The sequence below is a fragment of the Telmatherina bonti genome, assembly GCF_933228915.1.
Source record: "Telmatherina bonti genome assembly, chromosome: 24".
Lineage (NCBI taxonomy): Eukaryota > Metazoa > Chordata > Actinopteri > Atheriniformes > Telmatherinidae > Telmatherina > Telmatherina bonti.
Genome location: NC_136633.1, coordinates 23,347,657 through 23,365,609, shown reverse-complemented (window position 1 = coordinate 23,365,609; position 17,953 = coordinate 23,347,657). Strand labels below are relative to the sequence as shown.

The 17,953-nt window shown below is 38.2% G+C and overlaps 2 protein-coding genes across 2 annotated transcripts; one reads left to right on the top strand and one right to left on the bottom strand.

Moving 5' to 3' along the window:
* The first annotated feature begins 2,180 nt into the window (after positions 1-2,180).
* Positions 2,181-8,514, top strand: LOC306774050 (L-threonine 3-dehydrogenase, mitochondrial-like). The gene is made up of 10 exons (XM_079264031.1): positions 2,181-2,204; positions 3,048-3,242; positions 3,343-3,385; positions 3,556-3,626; positions 6,441-6,590; positions 6,674-6,846; positions 6,921-7,011; positions 7,092-7,184; positions 7,268-7,444; positions 7,514-8,514. The coding sequence occupies exons 2-10, from the start codon at positions 3,059-3,061 to the stop codon at positions 7,630-7,632; spliced, it is 1,101 nt and encodes a 366-aa protein (XP_079120157.1). The 5' UTR covers positions 2,181-2,204; positions 3,048-3,058; the 3' UTR covers positions 7,633-8,514.
* Positions 8,515-8,958: 444 nt separating this feature from the next.
* On the bottom strand, positions 8,959-12,719 carry cUnh8orf74 (chromosome Un C8orf74 homolog; the record flags this gene model as incomplete). Its single annotated transcript, XM_079264140.1, has 5 exons — positions 8,959-9,213; positions 9,298-9,456; positions 11,141-11,364; positions 11,470-11,653; positions 12,672-12,719. 5 exons carry the CDS (start codon positions 12,717-12,719, stop codon positions 8,959-8,961), a joined length of 870 nt encoding a protein of 289 aa, XP_079120266.1.
* Between the last annotated feature and the right edge of the window lie 5,234 nt (positions 12,720-17,953).

The window sequence follows — 17,953 nt, the reverse complement described above, 5'->3', positions numbered from 1 at the left end:
GAAAACCTGCAAGACACCGATCTTGAGGACCTGGATTGAGGATCCCTGGTCTAAGCTGCTCAGACAAAATACGGAAAAAAAGAGGCAGCCAACTCCAGAGTTTCCCTGCTGCAACACACCTGACTCACATCAGACGTAATTAGCAGCCCCCGACTGCACAAGTCTGCTAATTACCCATTAAGTTGGAAAATCACTGCCACAATACACCTGCAGCCAGTTTATGCTTTATTATCAATACTCAAGAACTAAAATGGGGTTCAAACGGCTTCCTGTGTTGCATCTTTATCGTCTTTTTAAGAGAAAAATCTTAAATCTCAAGGTTAAAAAAGTTTAAATCTCCAGCTCAACAAATATGTACTTAATCAGGAAGTAGCCTGAACATAGGTTATGAACAAACCACATCACAAAGTCACCTTGGGGGGGGTTGTATCCATCAAGAATGAAATATTCTGTTCATTGCAGCTCAAGCACAGATGCATGTTTGCGTCTGTGTGTCAGTTGTCCACTGCTCACATTAGTGATGCAAGACACAGATTAATCTCCTAGCCTGCTACAGAGAATAAATCATTTGTGCATAATTAACAGAGGAGCTGATAACTGACATGAGGTTTCATCTTAATTACAGGAAGAAATTTGTTCCACTTATTTTTATTGGGTGTGCATGAACACATCTCGGCTTAATCACTCCTGTCAGTGTTCTGGTAAATGTTCACAACAACGTGACACATAATTTATTCTTATGGGCTATTTATGAATTTAACAACCATGCCCTGGCTTGTATGATATTTATATAGTGCAGAAGCATGGCAGTATGTCGTGGAATTGTGGGTCTTGTTCAGCTAATTTAACCCAATATGTCAGAACAACAAAGCCAGAAAAGTTAAGATTAAAAAAAAAAAAAAAAAAAGAAAGAAAAACATTGGAGCAAAAGTAAAATTAATTAAATACAGTGTGCAGCCTCAACAAAAACTGTAAAAGAGATTTAAAAGAAAAAGATAAACAGCTAGCATGTAATTCACAGCAGGTGCCTCAGACTTACCTTAGTATGTCGAAGTTTATCTTTTTTTTTTACGCCAAATTTAGTCAGTTTTTCTTTTATGTAACTATTTTTCCCGTGTAGAAACGCCAGGACACAAGTCTACACTTACATTCACGACTCTCTTCTCTTCAGAAACGTGTCAATCAAAGTTTGCAGCGAAAGTGACGCACCTGCTTTTAATTCATCTAAACCGAAGGAGTGCAATACCATCTTCCGCCACTCACACTGGATAACGTTCATTGTGAGTTAGAAGCCAGAGGGGCGCTGTTTCCCGCAGTTCCTACTGAAGACACCGAAAGGAGAATGGGAAGACAGCCGTATCGCATTCTGGTAGTTTTCATCCTGTAAAAAGACTCTTTCACTTAACATTTTCACTGTTTAAATTCTTTTTCCTTTCTAAAGATGTTCTTCTATATTTTTTATATGGCTAATTTCTTTAGTCATCTTAGTGGCTGTTGCCCATTTTCCTATGACATTCTAGTTACAGTTTTGCTCATATTTATTCATACCGTTTCATTAAAGAAAGAAAAAAAACAGCTGCCTGTAAAATAAGCTGAAATTGACTTAAGTAATAATAAAAAAAAAAAATTTATGAAAATCATGACATTATTTTCTAATTTTGGTTCATAATTACTCACTCATTCACTCATAAACTAATATTTTGTTGAACAATCCAATGTTTCAACTACAGTCAGGTGTTTTCTGTTCCTCTCAGTCAGACTTCTGCACCTGTTGACAGGTATTTTGTCCCACTGTTCAACATAAAAGTGCTCTAATTTGTCCAGAACCAATTTGTTTGTTTGTTTGTTTTTTCTTTCTTCAACTCAATTAAGTCAAAATAAAGTGTCTTATATTACGAAATTATATTTTTGCAAATTTGAAGTTATTGTTCCTTTTTTAAGCCTCCAGTTATTTGAGTGTGTGTTATAAATTCAGCCTTTTCTTGAATGAAAAGGGTATAGATACATATGATTTCTAGTTCTTGTTCTTTTCTTATCTTATTTTGATATTCTTGACCGGAAGTGGGTGGGCGGAGTCTCAGTTGTCCAGCCTACCGAGCTGTAAGCCAATCATGAGACTGTAAATTTCCCCCCACGCGACAACTTTAACTTTATACATAACGTCAAACCGTGGAGGAATTTCAAGCTTCCAGCCCACGTTGAACGTAAGATATAATGTGTTTATTACAGTTTATTAGACCACATTTCCAGCCTTTGTTCAGCCCGTTTGCTTTTCTTTTAGCTCGTGCGCATATAAAACATGATAAAGCTTTTATATCAGCCGGTTGAAACGTTTTCCAGGCGTTGCCATTATCTAACTTAGAGGACTGATAAACACACACACACACACACACACACACACACACACACACACACACACACCGCTTAAAACACACTGTTATTAACTGTTTATATGCTGCTACATTAACTATACATGAACTAAATCTACAGCAGTAGAAACAAGTTCCATTTTTATTCATAAAAAGATCATTTATACTCCACCTGAGTCATTAAGTATGTCATTTTTCCTATTTTTGAAAGGATTTAATAGGAAAACATGGTAATACACTTTTGAAGATGCAGGTTTACTGTAATTTACATGTTGCATGACTGCAGTATTTAGTAGTTAACAGGTCAAGGATTTGGCCACGTTAATCTTACTGCCCCTATAAGCTTAAAGGTGGTCTGTAATAAAGATCTATATTTAGACCAAGCTAGCAAGACGCTTTAAGAGGCTAATCTGAGATGAGTGTGGAGCTAGATTCAATAGACATGAAAATAAACAGCAATTACTCTGCTTTTACAGGAACTAATTGGGCTCATTTAACCCACATACAAGAGTGGAATATAAATGATTGAATACAGAGATGTTGATTGATTGTGACAGCATAGATATTTATTATCCTCGATGTATTTTGCTTCATAAGTGAGCTTATTTATAGTAATTTACTCCAGTCTAGCAGGTGTAAACCGGTTTTGATGCTGCTTACTTGTGCTTTTGTGTGCAGGAGGGTTTAAAATGCTGCTGGTGCAGTTAATGAGAGGGACAGCAGTGCATGCTGGGAGCCGGTGGTGTCGCAGCGTTGAGAGGTTGATCCCTGCAGGACGTGGCGTCAGCTCGTCTGCACACCGTTTCTCTGGTGTGGGAGAAACTTGTCCTTCATTGCGTGGTGATGGTGACCAACCCAAAGTCCTCATCACTGGTAGTTCTTGTTGTATTGTCAGTGTATATTTTATTTTTTCAGGTCTAATTTAAGACTTAATTTGTATTTTAACCAAACTTTTCTTTTGTTTTTGACGTAGGCGGACTCGGACAGCTGGGGCTTGAACTGGCAAAGTTGCTAAGGCAAGTCTTCTCCATCAACACAGTGTTAGAAGTATGAAGTGTACAGATATGTCACAGGATTATGAATACCTGATGACACAAGTGTTTCTTTTAAGGATTTATTCCACTGTTTTGGTCCTCATGCATATTAAATGATGCTTGGAAGTGATGGAGCTGATGTTTCCCTTCAGGAGGCGGTTTGGAAAAAACAACGTGATCCTGTCTGACATCCGAAAACCCTCCAACCAAGTATACAATAACGGTGCGTTTTAACTTGCACGTTTCCATGTCAACGGATGTTTTTCTTTCTTTTTTTTTTGTTTCAAATGGGCAAAATTTAGAAAAATGTACTGCGAAATATTGAATATATCTGGAGGAAGTTTAACTGTTGCCTCGAGCTTGTTACATTCTCCACGAGATGCAAAAACTTTTTTCTTGTTCTCGAGGCTCTGAGAACAAAATGACGTCATTTTGTTCTTGCGGACGCATTTGAAGACAGTTCTCGACACATCGGAGTGGCAGAACATTTTTCTTGCGGGGCTCCGAGAAGTATCGTGTGATTGGTCGGACATTTGAGGTGGGCGTGGTTAACAGAGAAACCATGAAGCGGAGTTGCTGCTTCTGCGTTTTTGCTGTTGCTGGTGAAACGGATTGTTTTCATAAAACAGCTGATCGAGGTGGTAAGAAAGTAAGAGCATGTTTACTAGGGCTGTGACAATCCGCTTTTGTCCTGATTTGATTCGAAAGCGATTCGATTTAAATTGCAATTCTCACAATTCTTCGATATTGCTGATTTTTGTCGATTAAAAACAAAATAAATGTGTAAAACTTATTTTTTTGCTCGTCATTTTTCTTGATTTCAGTTAGGAAAAATCAGCACAGTAGCCAGACCATCATTCTGCTGTTATAATGCCCAAGATGACAAGTAAAAAGATCAATGAAAACAGTAAAAATTACAAAAATTTAATAATGAATAATATTTATTTGTTTAAACAAAAATGTTTGTTTTTTGTTTTTTTTTAACAAAAAATCTATTTTAAAATTGTGAAGCAAAAAAATTCTGATTTTCGGTTTTTTGATTTGATTTTCTCACCCCGAATGTTTACCTGTGGCTTTGAAACACTTGGACCTGCCCTGCCGCGGACGAAGATGCTCGTTAAATATGAAACTAGAAAAGCACTCGGAGAGCAGAAACCTCCACCAAACACGATGTTAAAGAATCCTTTTAAAACATTCCTGGATCCAAACGGTGATCCGGATCACCACCAGAATTTAATTAGTTTTCCAACAACTCTTGAAATTTTTATGAAAATCTGTCTGTAACCTTTTGAGTTATCTTGAGCATAAAGACGCCGGGAAAAACATAAATCCTTGGTGGAGGTAACAACCGGGTTCATTGCACATAAAAGCAGACTTCACCCCCCTCAGTGACTCCTCCCCACTGCAGATGTGCTTCTCCTGGAGGATGTATGGACCTGACAAACAAGACGTTTTTTCTTGTTCTTGCAGCCTCGAGAACAAGAACTCAGTTCTTGCTTCTTGTGGAGGATGTAACAAGCTTTAGACAGCATTACATCAAGAACTGGCATTATCTGTAGTTGATTTACTTTATCAAATGGAAGCTAAACTTCACCTTTACCGAGGGTTGGCATGAACTTCTCAAGGCTTGGAGGGGCCTGCAAGGGACCATCACTAAAACTTAGCTCAAAAACGGAGGAAAAGAGTGTTAGTTTGATTATGTCGGCCCTTTAGCACGACTGGTTAGTGTTGTTTTATTCATTGTTGAAAAGCCTGATTAGTCACCTTTACACCAGGACAGAACTTGTAAGGATTGTCTTTCTTTCTGTGAAACGAGCATCACACTGTGTGGAAAGTCATCCAGAGTGTTTTCATCCTGAAGGATGGAGTTAGGTATCTCCTAAATGGAGATACAGGATCGCCACTGGCTCCAGAGTCTCATTCTGACATCTAAACATGAGATTACAGGGGGGGTTAGGGAACATTTCTGAGGACACTACCCGTTCATTTTGCTGTGTTGCTCATTCAACAGAAGTATGATCCTTACAGTTATACCTTGTTGTAAACGATTCCCTACGAGGTCCAGATTCATTCACATGGCATGTTTGTGGTTTAATCACCATCTGAGCCCTTCAGAAAGACAGACAACACCTTCTGATTACCGCGTTTTACTGTGTATTTTATTCAACTTTATTTGTATAGCGCCACTTCACAACAATGTTGTCACAGGGCACTTTACAGACACATCATTTCGAGCCAATAATAGAAACCAACTGATTGCATCGAGTCATGACTTCGATCCAATCCCCCATCCTGAGCTGCACGGGGCGACAGTGGGAAGGAAAAAACTCCCCTTTAACAGGAAGAAAACCTCCGGCAGAACCCGGCTCAGGGAGGGCAGCCATCTGCCTCGACTGGTTGGGGTGGAGAGGACAGGAAAGACTGATCAACATGTACAACTGCACTTATTCAGGTAGACCTGCAGAAAAAAGGAGAAATACTGAAATACTTATGCAGCCAATCCGTCTCTGGAATTAATAGAAGTTAAAAACAATTAAGTCTAAATTAAATTTAAGACTCTGGATGACAGTTTGGGCAGTTTTAGGACTTTTTAAGGTCTTAAATGTAAAGTTCTGAGTTTCAGACTTTATAAGACTCTGCACAAAATCTGTTTAAAGTTCAAAATCACTCCAAAAAGCTACTTTAGGAACTTTTAAGTCAGATTTTTAAGAGTCTTAAGAAAAAAAGTAAGTCGCAGAACAAGAGTCAAGACAAGGATCAGCATCAGTGACTTTTTACATGTTGGAGAGCTCAGAGAAGAGACAGGATGCAAGATGGATGGTGAATTAGCCATCCTTAGGGAGCCTTGCTGAGAAAATGAGTCAAACCTCAGCTGTGCTTCTTTAAGACATGTTAGCAGAAGACAAAACATTTTAAACACCTTTACAGTCCTCAGAGAGAGAATAAACTTGTTCCTCGCTCCTGGCATGCTGAAACTCCAGGAACCTCGTTGCAGTCCTGAAATACAAAAGCACATCATGTATCATTTCTTCCACAGGTCCATTCATCTTTTCAGACATCCTGGACTTTAAGAACCTCAGGGAGATCGTGGTCAACAACAACATCAGCTGGCTGATTCATTACTCCGCCATCCTGTCTGCCGTGGGGGAAAATAACGTCGCGTTGGCCAAAGAGGTCAACATCACAGGTCCACATCGCGTCAGTAGCCCGCAGCAGCGCGTAGAGTTCATCGCCGTGACAAACTTACCCACAGCTTCTCTCTGTTCGTAGGTTTCCACAACATATTAGACGTAGCAACCGAACATGGTCTCCGTGTGTTTGTCCCCAGCACCATCGGGGCCTTCGGGCCATCTTCTCCCAGAGACCCGACCCCCGAGCTGTGTGTGCAGAGACCACAAACCATCTACGGAGTGTCTAAAGTCCACGCAGAGCTGATGGGTGAGGTGAGGCACGTATAAAAAAACACACACGTCTTTTTGTTTTCTGTTTTTCTGAATCGTCTCCTCTCTCGTCTCAGTACTACCACCACAGGTATGGGCTGGATTTCCGCTGCCTCAGGTATCCAGGCATCATCTCCGCCGACTCCCAGCCTGGAGGAGGAACTACAGGTGGGGCCAGTCCTGGATGGAGATCCTGAAAGACACCAAACACAAATGTGATTGAACTACTTTTCCCAATAACTTCCCAGACTACGCCGTCCAGATCTTCCACGCCGCATTAAAGACGGGTCATTTTGAGTGCTACCTGCGCGGCGACACTCAGCTTCCTATGATGTACATCGGTACGACTGTATTTTATCGTAAAATCCCGCTTTTTTTAGTTTAACAAATGTGTCCGTTCTCACCCGATTCCCCCTCTGTGTAGACGACTGCGTTAGGGCTACGTTGGAGTTCCTGGAAGTTCCCGCAGACTCGCTCCCTGGCCGTACGTACAACATCAACGCCATGGCTTTCACGCCACAGAAGCTCACCCAGGAGATCCAGAAAGTTCTGCCTGACCTAAAGGTCACCTACAACGTTGATCCCGTGCGGCAGGCTATCGGTAAGCTTTCCGAGTTGCTTTCTCATCCCTCGGTTTCATACTTTAAACATCAACCGTTTGCATTTGCAGCGGATGGTTGGCCAAAGGCGCTTGAGGACAGCTCGGCGAGGCGGGACTGGGGCTGGAAGCACGAGTACAACCTTCCAGAGCTGGTCCAGACCATGCTGACGCTCATCAGAGGCGGCTGAGACCTGCTGAGCGGCGTTTTGTATAGCACCTTCACACAAATCTACATTTTCAGCCTTTGTTATGTCTTAATCAATATCACAGAATCTTATGTCGTCTGTCAGACGGCAAATATGAATGGAAATGTTCCTGTAAGTGGTTCAGGAAGAGTTCTCCAGGCTCTTTAAGGACTTTCTAAAGCTCTTCTTTGCTCCGTTCCATTTGCAAATCAGGAAGGGTGCAGATACCTTCTCACAGCAGGGTATCTCTGTGGAAGTCACAGCCACAGCGACATCGGCCGGAACAAAGTCATGTCTCCTTGGCTTTTTGCTAGTTAGGAGACGTAGCTTAACAACCAGCGGTCAGGTATGAAAACTGGACTTGAAATGAGCGACTTCAGGAAGTCTGGAGAACTTTTGTTTGGATACTTTCAGGCAAAATATCAGAAAACGTAGAGCTAGTCTTTTATAGTGTTATGTTACAGACCTCGGTATTACAGACGAGAAGACATTCCAAACTCCTCTCCATCTCAAATGGTTTTATTTCCGTCCTCTTCTCCTCATCCAGCCTCACTTCCTATTATCTCTTTCTTCCCTAATGTCTCCAATGTTGTGAGACTAACCCAGGTCGTATTACAGCAGCTTCGTTTGACGATCTGAGCTCTTTCTGTATGTACGTTTGTCAAGTTGTGTCTTCAATGATGCCATCGCCCTGCTGTGCTGTACATATGTGCCTTATGAGGCACTCGTTTTGTCCTCGGAGCCAGCTGGCCACTAATAGTCTGCAGTTATTCAAGACTTTACCTCTGGTAGTTACTGAAACTGGGAAATAGCAGCTATCCTGTCAGCTTTCAGGAGATAAAAACCATCAAGGCTTTAAATAGGAAGGCTGCTTGACTTTGCACTGGTGTTTTAAAATGTCACTTGTATTTAAAAGATATTTATTTCTCTGTGCAGAACAAATTCACTGAATTTTTTCTATTTATGGTGCTTTTTTTCAGCTTTTACTGGTGAATGGATGATTTTAGGTCAAATAAATCCTAAAATGCAAATTATTTTGACTTCTTTGTCTTTTTTTTTTTTTTTTTTTTTTTTTACTAAAGTGTGACACAAAACAATAACAAAGACATGCAAATGATCAATATGAACCCTAAAACAACGTGTAAAGATACAAAAAGGCTAAATGTGACAATAAAATAGTAGAAATGAAAGAGGAGGAAGCAAAAAATAACATTCAATGATAAGAAGTAAAACGAGAGACGACACAACCACAAGTCACATGAACGTTGTTTAGTTGCTTTTTTTAGCCCAGAAAAGAAACAGGTAAATAAAACCAAACCAAATGTGTCCTCACACAGGATTTTTAGACTCCTTCTGTCCTGTTTTAGTTTTAATTGGTGTAATTTTGCTCCTGCTGCTGCCTCTGACTCGGCTGATGTCGCCTGTGTTGGTGGGAGCTGTGCTGTGGCGCCCCCCGGTGGCCAAAGCCTCCTGCTGCAGTTTGAGCTGAAGGATCTCAGCGAGCAGGGAGGCTTCTTGGGTCAGACTTGCCACAATCTGGCTTTCTGAGGCCTGAACTGCAGCGTGGATCAGCTCCAAAGTGCCCTATGGGCAGAAGATACAGTACATTTTATTTATTTAGAGGCAATTAATTTGTTTTCAGTTAATCTGAATGCTTTAGTGGTCTACCTGTGTGTCCTGGTGCCCGTCCTCTGGGACACTGACGTCCCCCAGAGTGATACGTGGTCCATCTCGTAAATGTTTCAGCTCTTCTTCCTTCTGCTGCAGGGCGGAGTTGAGTCTCATTTCAAGCTGAGTTCGAGTCTCCCACTCCTGTAGATCAATACCCTGCAGCGACAGCACACCGATTAGCTGCAGCCTACCTGGACAGTTCAGATAGCATCTCTAAACTACACACACCACAATGTTTACATCCGAATCTGACATGATGATGACTACAAGACATCGCTCAGCCTTCCTTTGACTTTTCTGGGCCAATCAGGTGTTTCCTGTTCCTCCCAGTCAGACTTCTGCACCTGTTGACAGGTATTTTGTCTGATCATCAGAAGAGTCGTCTAACTCGTCCAGGACCGATTTGTTTGTTTGTTTTGTTTTTTGTTCAACGCATTAAATGAAAGATCAAGGCCTTATACTAAATTATAATTTAGCACATTTTTAATCATTGTTCCTTTCTTCAGTCTCCAGTTATTTGAGTGACTGTTTTAAATTCAGCTTTTTCTTTAATGAAAGGGGATGAAGATGACTATGTATACACATACATAGATAGATAGATAGATAGATAGATAATATGCAGATGGACAGTTTCATCCATCTCCTGTGTACGTATGTAATTTTGTCCACAAAACAGAGCAGTGTTGAGTTGTGTAGCTGACATACAACTAACTAAAGGAATAAAAGCAGACAAGAAGAGGAAGGGGAAGAAGAAAACGGAAATAACCAAATAAAAAGCACAAAAATGTGGAAGTGAACTCTGAACTCAGCACCTAGTGGATAAACTGACTTCACCATGACAACATAGAAGACACGCATGTAGGCGGCAACATTTGACAACTTCTGGAACGGACGTCCTCATTTAAGTATATAAAGGATCAGAAATGAGCCTTTCTCTGTTCCTAATATAAGTTTTTCTTGTTTTAAATGAATATTAACTTTAAAGCAGCACTGCTGAAAACAGGCAGATTGTCCCATCTGCTTGTGGAGATGCATTGTGGTCTGACAGTGACTGTCACATTGGGTTTTAATTTGTATTAACATCACCACATTCTAACTTAGCATTGAGTTAGAATGTGGTGATTAAACGGCTAATATGCAGAATCCCTTAATGATAGGAAAATATGAATTTTGATCGTGAAAGTCAAACATCCTGTCAGCCATTTAGAGTTTGAATGATGTTTCTATCGTGCAGCACGCCTGAGATACAAGCCTCCAAAGAAGGCTGTGTTTCTGTCACCTGTTTTTGCCAAATTCACTTCTTTTATGTATAAAAGAATTTTCTCATATCTATAAATATATAATAATAGTACCGGTAATAATATATATATATATATATATGTATATATATATATATATATATATATATATATATATATATATATATATATATATATATATATATATATATATATATATATAAATTCTCATATATGAGAATTTTTAAAAACAACATCCTTTTTTTATTTTTTTTATTTTTTATTTTTTTGTCTTGTCCAGCATTTAAGCAAGCAGACTGATGTTCTGGATGCTGTGTTCTGCTGAGCAAATTTAAAAACAACATCCTTTAAATCCCTACCAAACAACCCAGTTTTCCATTTTAGTTCAAGCTCTATAATTTACTTTCTTTCTTACATGGAAGTCATGAGCTGAAATTCTGCAGCTGAACGATAATATGTGCTCATGCAACAACTTCTACCAGCTATTTACAAGAGGCTCAGATGTGGCTGTGTAACCATAGTAACCAGCTCTTATCGTTGCCGAAATTTCATCATAGAAATGCTTAAAGGCGTTTCCTGACCTGTGTCAAAGGGCAAGGTGTTGGTGGTAACTGCACCTCCAGGTGTAGCTGAGCTACGAACGTGTCAGCCGCTCCTCGCACCACCGCCTGGAAAAGCTGCTTCCTCGTGACGCAGATACCTGCGAGGAACTGGGTGAATTCATGTTGGTGGACTGGAGTCAGGTTTGGTAAATGCTCACAGAGGACATCTCTCAGTAGAGTCAACAACTTGTCCACACTGAGATCTGATGGATAGAAGACAGAATCTTCGCATTCATGTGAGATGTGAACATATGTTGTAGCAAAAGGTCATAACATGACCTTCACGGTACACTGCTGTTCATTCTGACCATCCAGCTGTGGGAAGACGCCTTTGGCGAGCTCAGCAGACCGGATCACGTCGCTCCAGGAGAAGCCGCGGTTTTCTGCAAACAGAGCGACGTCATACACGAACTCTTGATGTAAGCGCCGCCTCTCATCGCAGAATTCAGACCACAGGAAGTGACGACTGAGCCTCTGAACACCTGCATCTCTCTGAAAACATAAACAAAGCAGAAGATTCACAAAAATGTAATAAAAACTTCAAATCTTGGACTGTACGAGTGGCACAGGAAGGTTTTTACTGTGGCCAGTCAATATGAAGGTTGAAAGTAAGTATGCTATTCACTATGATGTGAAGGTGCAAAATTAATTTTTTCTTTTCCATCATATATATACAAGTCTCATATAAAAGCTTTTCATAAATACTTGGTGAAAGTTGCTTTCATACCCAATCTTGACACCCTCACCTGAAACCAAATAATATACCTAACATGTAAATATACATTTATAGATTTTGTGTGAATTTGCCGTCATTGAAATTTATACTTGTTCCTATTGTGTATATACAATAAAAATTTATTCTAGTCTTCTACTTGAGTTATGTATTTATTTTTTATCATTGCATTTCAATTTCCAAAGCAAACAAATTATTTGGAAGTCATTTCATGAAATTAACAGTGAACAAGGAATTAATTCATACTTAACTAAATATATGTTTAAAAAGACAATTATTTACATAAACTTATTCAAATGTTGCTTAATTGTCAACATAAAACTAAGCAAATATAAGGAGCTTTTAATCATATAAAATGTATTTGTATTGCACATTTTTTTAAAAGAAAAAGAATTTTCAGAAGCAAAGGGTGAAATAACATATTTACATAACAATAAGAAGAAGAATTTTAAGGCTTTATAATAAGCCTCATAGATTTGATGAGATCATTAAAAACTTCCTACTTTTTGGGCTACTTTACTTTTATCATTTACAATGAGTTTCAGGAAGCATTTGAAGACACTATCAGTTCTGCATCAGGGCAAGTTTATCTGTGTATTTAAAGTGCTTTATATAAATATTAAAAGCACTTACAGATGTTGCAAAGAAAGCCTTAGAAAAAGTAGTACAAGGCAGCAACAATCACAATAAAATCCTAAATTAAAATAAAATGATTAAACTGATCCCAACAGCTTAGATCAAATTAAAGTCGCTGGTATCAGCTCAACGCCCACTAACCTGGAGCTTTACTATGTGTGTTATCTCCGTCTCTGTGAGGGAATTCATCCTACATAAACAAAACCAACTCGGTTGCCATTGGAGACAGACAACAGCGTCAACGTCGCTATGACGTAAATACGTAAGACGCGTTAGCAAATTAAAAGTGTAAAAATTTCAATTGAATATCTGAAACATTGAAAACTTTCCTTTCATAAAAATGTCATTTAATAGTTCTGTGCTTGTTAGTTTAATGTATTTAGTTTAGTAACTCTAGCTGTGTTCGAGGTTTAATGGCGACTGGTTTGACACTTATCAGTAAGTGTTTTGGAGTCGCATAGATGTTCACAAAGCTTATTGTGCAGATGGTTCAGGCCGCTAATCCTCTTTAGAAAGAATCCCACTCCTCTTCTATCCTTACCTCTTCTTATTCCTTTACCTTTTCATTCCTCCTCCTCCTCCCGCTTTGCAAAGCTGGAGAGGGAGCGAGAGGGATTAATATTGGGTCAAGGTCGCCATAATTACGTCAATCTTTGTGATTTCCGGTTAGATTAAACTTTAAATCAATGGATAAAAACCAAGAATCGGTATTTTGTTTCTCATATTTACAAATAAGTATGTGATTGATAAAATTTAAGGTGAATTAAAAAATAAAGGGAAAGGTTGAACCTGTTAGGAATTTGAAACTTAAATTGAATGAATGCACAGAGTTTTTGTTTCCTTAATGAACAAAATTTCTTATGCATTTCTCCATTTTTTTTTTCATATTTATGTTTTAGTTTTAAGACACCCTGGTGTGTTTACAATTTCTGCTTGTTAACATTTATTTTACGTAAACTATGACTCACCTCTAAAACAAACAAACTGTTGATTTCTTGGAAAAAATTACTTTTCCAGTGCTTTCTTTTACTTTTCCTATTAGTTTTTGTTGTTGTTGTTGTTGTTTTGGGTTTTTTGTTTGTTTGTTTGCTTGTTTTTAGCATAACTTTCCTGACAGTCCTGCGATGGTCTGGCGAGCTGTCCAGGGTGTACCCTGCCTTTCACCCAAAGCCAGCTGGGATAGGCTCCAGATAACCCACGACCTTGAATTGGATTAAGCGGTTTAGAAAATGAATGAATGAATGAAAAATGTACGTAATTTTCCTGACATATACAACTAAATCTGTCTCACAAGTTCCAACAGGTTAATTCTCTTTTTAATGATTTGAAACTAAATATTTATAGCCATATAAACAGTTTAGGGGCTTGTTTGCCAAAGTAAATATGGTTTGAAAAAAACGGAAGAAGATTTTACAGTCACATTAAGCAACCATTTGTAAATAAAGGAGGGACATTTTAACATAAAGGTAATTCTTTCCACCTCAAAAATTTAATATAAAATAGCATTTTTCTATATTCGAGGCTTCTGGTTTTTGAAATTTCTTTGTAATTGCTTTCCCAGCCGGGATGCTAAATAACCCAAACAATGTTTATCTTTCATTACTCTTCCACTTTCAAAATAGAAAACCTTTGATCATTCTACTCAATCATTCCACACCTAGTTCTGAATCATTCCACTTTTGTGTAAACCCCCCTCATTTCACCCTTGAGCACCTTTGGGATGTGGTGAAACTGGAGATTTTCATCATGGATGCAGCACAATGATATTCTGTCAATATAAAGCAACTTTTCTGAGGAACTTACTTTATTTTTTGTCAGTTTGTTTTCTTTTACTGTGATTAAAAACAGTTTTCCACTGAAAATGAAACTACTTTAGTTTTGCACAGTCATTTTTCAGAAATGTGTGCAGACAATTGTAGAAGGAGAACTTGTGGCACCCACATGGCACCCACATGGCATCCAGCGGCCTTACTTCTGAAGTAAAAACTGGGTCAAACTCGGCATTTGCAAGATGTTCCCAATAAAGTAGCCCGTGTATTCGGTGTAGTTCAGGCCAAAATCGACCTGCAAGCACTTTGCTTTTGGCCCTTAAGTCATTGTATATATTAATGCCCGACAGAGCTTGATGAAAAGATACTTTCAGTGTCATGAACCCCAATAAGACTAGACTAAGAGGGACCCTGACTGACTCACACCTCAATGACCTTGTCAATCAGCCAGGTGCAAACCACATGGAGACTGGTAATGTCCAAAGATCAGCTTCATGTTTTCCACTAAGTAACAACAACTTGTCTTGTTCCACGTGCACTGTTTCTGGTTGTTGACACGTTGCACTTGGTTGCAGTTTAGTGGCTGTAATTATTGTTTCTTGCCCCTCTAACTATGGCTATTATTATATGGCTATTATTATTATTGTTGTTGTTGTTGTTGTTGTTGTTGTTGTTGTTATATTAGTATATTGATTTTTATGTAACATTTTATTTGCCCAGAAAGGAAAAAAATACACTGTATTTGCTATTTAACAATCATTAAAATAACTTGTGTTTCATCCTTAAAGCTGTAGCGTTTGGTTCACTGGATCATTTTCAGTTTGGCCCTTGGAGGTAAAAAGTTTGGGCACCCCTGGTGTAGTCAATGTGGTTGCTATGGCGAACATTATACTGAAAGTCTTGACGACTGTGCTTCCGGTTACTTGCTGCGCGCTTTACCGCACGTCTCGCGACGGTGCGGGACAGCCTGGGTGCACATCGGCTCTCCAGTTGTCGGAGCTGTCTACGCCTCGGCTCGACTTGTCACCCCTCGTGGATTCAGACACGTTTAATATGTAAAACTAATATTGTTTTTTCTTTTTTATTTGGATTTATTATCAATTATTGATCCTCTGTCCTTCCGCTCATCATGATTGGGCCTTCATGCTGGTAAGATTAATCTTTTCTTTTCCTCCTTTTTGCTTCACCTGTTGCTTTGTAAGTAACCTCAACCTCCTTTAAAGCATTTAAAATAATTAGTTGTGCATCAGCTGTTTTAGAGGGATGTAAAGAGGAGTTTATTTCCATTTAGAGAGTCTTTCCTTATGTGATCCAGTTGTGGAGAGGAGGTGAGTCACACCTGCTTATAGGATAAGTGACACTAGAGATTCAGCAGGTATAAAGAGGAGTGAGTGGACCTGCAAATCTAGGTCATATATATCATATAATCTCTTTTCTTCTTCTCTTCTTGTACTGACTGGCCTGATTATGCATCAGCAATTTCAAACCTCTTCAGCTTCAGGAATAATACATTCAGTGTCTCCAAGACACTGATTTATTCCTGCATGATGAAGTGTCTCTGCCTGAACGCTCATGCGCAACATCAGCAGACAAAATGCACAAGTGATGAATTCCTTGATTTATCCACTGGGAATACCTGTTAGCAGCTTGGTGTACCCAGAGAGGAGCTGCCCGGCTCCTGTCAGCATCTCTGACTTCCAGTCTACCCCGAAGTCTCCAAAGCCCACCTCTTCTTCTTCTGCCTCTCATTAAAGCTGTGAAGCAGATACAGACTGATGAAAAAGAGTTACATAATTTGGAATTATGCAATAATTTGTTTGGCAGAATAACACCAAAAGGCCATTTAGAGATGGTGAATGGAATTAACTTTGTGTTTTCAGAAATGCAACACTTTCTATATTTTTTTTTTAAATCTTTTTTTCTGCAACTAAACTCAACACATATTCAGGAAATACATTTTGTTAATAAAAGCTAAATTAGATTTAATTGAATTAAAGATTTTAGGACATATCTTAGGCAATTTTCCTTTAATTTGTTGTTTTTCAGATCACACTGAAAGAAAATCAACTTCTAAAAACCACAAAATCAGAGTCTACAATCTTCTTTTACAGAAATCTTTTGAAATTGTGTAAATTCCAGTGTTAAACTAAATCTATAATTTGTTTATTCATTGAACCCTTTCATGCATAGTGGCCTTATAGTGGGCACCTATTTATAAGCTTTTTCCTTGCATATTCATAAATGAGGATGGTAAATAAACCACTTCAGTGGATGTGAGTCATCCAATATGTTTCCACTCACTGGAGAATAAATAAATATATGATATAATTGAACATAATACACAAGTTTGTCCATGCACTAAATAGGGAAAAAATTTATACATCTATATTTTATAGATTTCCTTAATGTAGATATGATTATATAATATTTTAAAAATATTTTTTAGAAGACATTCAAATAAATCATAAATAAAATAAAATATTACTAATAAACAAAAAAAAAGTACCGTTGCACATATCTGTACAGGTAAAATACTGAATTTAAAAAATGTTGCATTGTCTTTTTCATTAATTCATGCATGAAAGGGTTAAATAAGGACTGATTTTCAGTTGCTTTACTGTCCAACTAAACTTGGATTCTGAAAATACATACATGTGTATTTTCCATGTAACCAGTAGACTCTAAAAGGTACGGGTGTCAGGGTTAGGTATAACAGTGGCATCACTCATAGGTCATTCCAAGTGGGGATTTGTCTGTGTCTGTGTAATTAATTTATTTTGTAATTATTGCAATACATGTTTTGAAACCGAAGCTCTTAACAATCTTGCATATATAAATCTGAAAAATAAAAACTGAAATAAAGAGAGAGAAAGTTTTTATGGATTCGTGGTTTGAGCCACAACCAATCAACATCCAAAAAGGTAAGGGTGCCACAATTGGGTATAAAAAGACAATCTATCATGTGTTTAGTGTTTCCAAGGGAAAATGGGTTATGGCTCAGTCTTTCAAAAAGCCATCAATTTGTTGAATAAAAAAATAATATCAAACATTAAATACTACTCACAGAAATTTAGGGAAATTCAACTTATAGGTGGAATTTCCAGACCGTATAAGTTCACACTATGCTGATATTTTATTATGAATTAAGGGCTGTTAAGGAGAATTGTGCAGTAATAAATTCAAATCATGAAATAAATACTTCAGCATAGTAAAGTTCTAAATTTGCATTCAAATTGTTAATTTGAAACGGTTATATGGTGCATTTTATGTTCATTTAGACATTTTACAAAAAGCCAAATATTCTTACTTTCTGGGTGTTCTAAACTTTAAAGGCAAACTGCAAAGAACTTGGTTCTTTTAAAAGTTACAGTGCATGAGATTATTTATATAAATGAAAAACAAAATCTATCCACCATTTGAAAGACTGAACCTCTGGTATATGCTCCATTATACCTTTCTTTTCATTTCTTTTTTCGGAGAAAAAATACAAGCGAAGACGAAAAAACCATCCAAGCTGTCATAAGTGGAAATACATATGTGATGAGGGTGCATGAATACATACATACATATATATATATATATAAAATAGTGTGGCTTCAAACACTGACTGACTGCAGTTTAGATCTGTCTCTGCTGAACATGTGTGGAGCATGA

Excerpts from the sequence above, each read along its gene's own strand:
- LOC306774050 (XM_079264031.1), top strand. The coding sequence starts at position 3,059 with ATGCTGCTGGTGCAGTTAATGAGAGGGACAGCAGTGCATGCTGGGAGC. Across the intron at positions 7,185-7,267 it reads GCTTCCTATGATGTACATCG|ACGACTGCGTTAGGGCTACG; the intron begins GTACGACTGTAT and ends CCCTCTGTGTAG. Across the intron at positions 7,445-7,513 it reads TCCCGTGCGGCAGGCTATCG|CGGATGGTTGGCCAAAGGCG; the intron begins GTAAGCTTTCCG and ends TTGCATTTGCAG.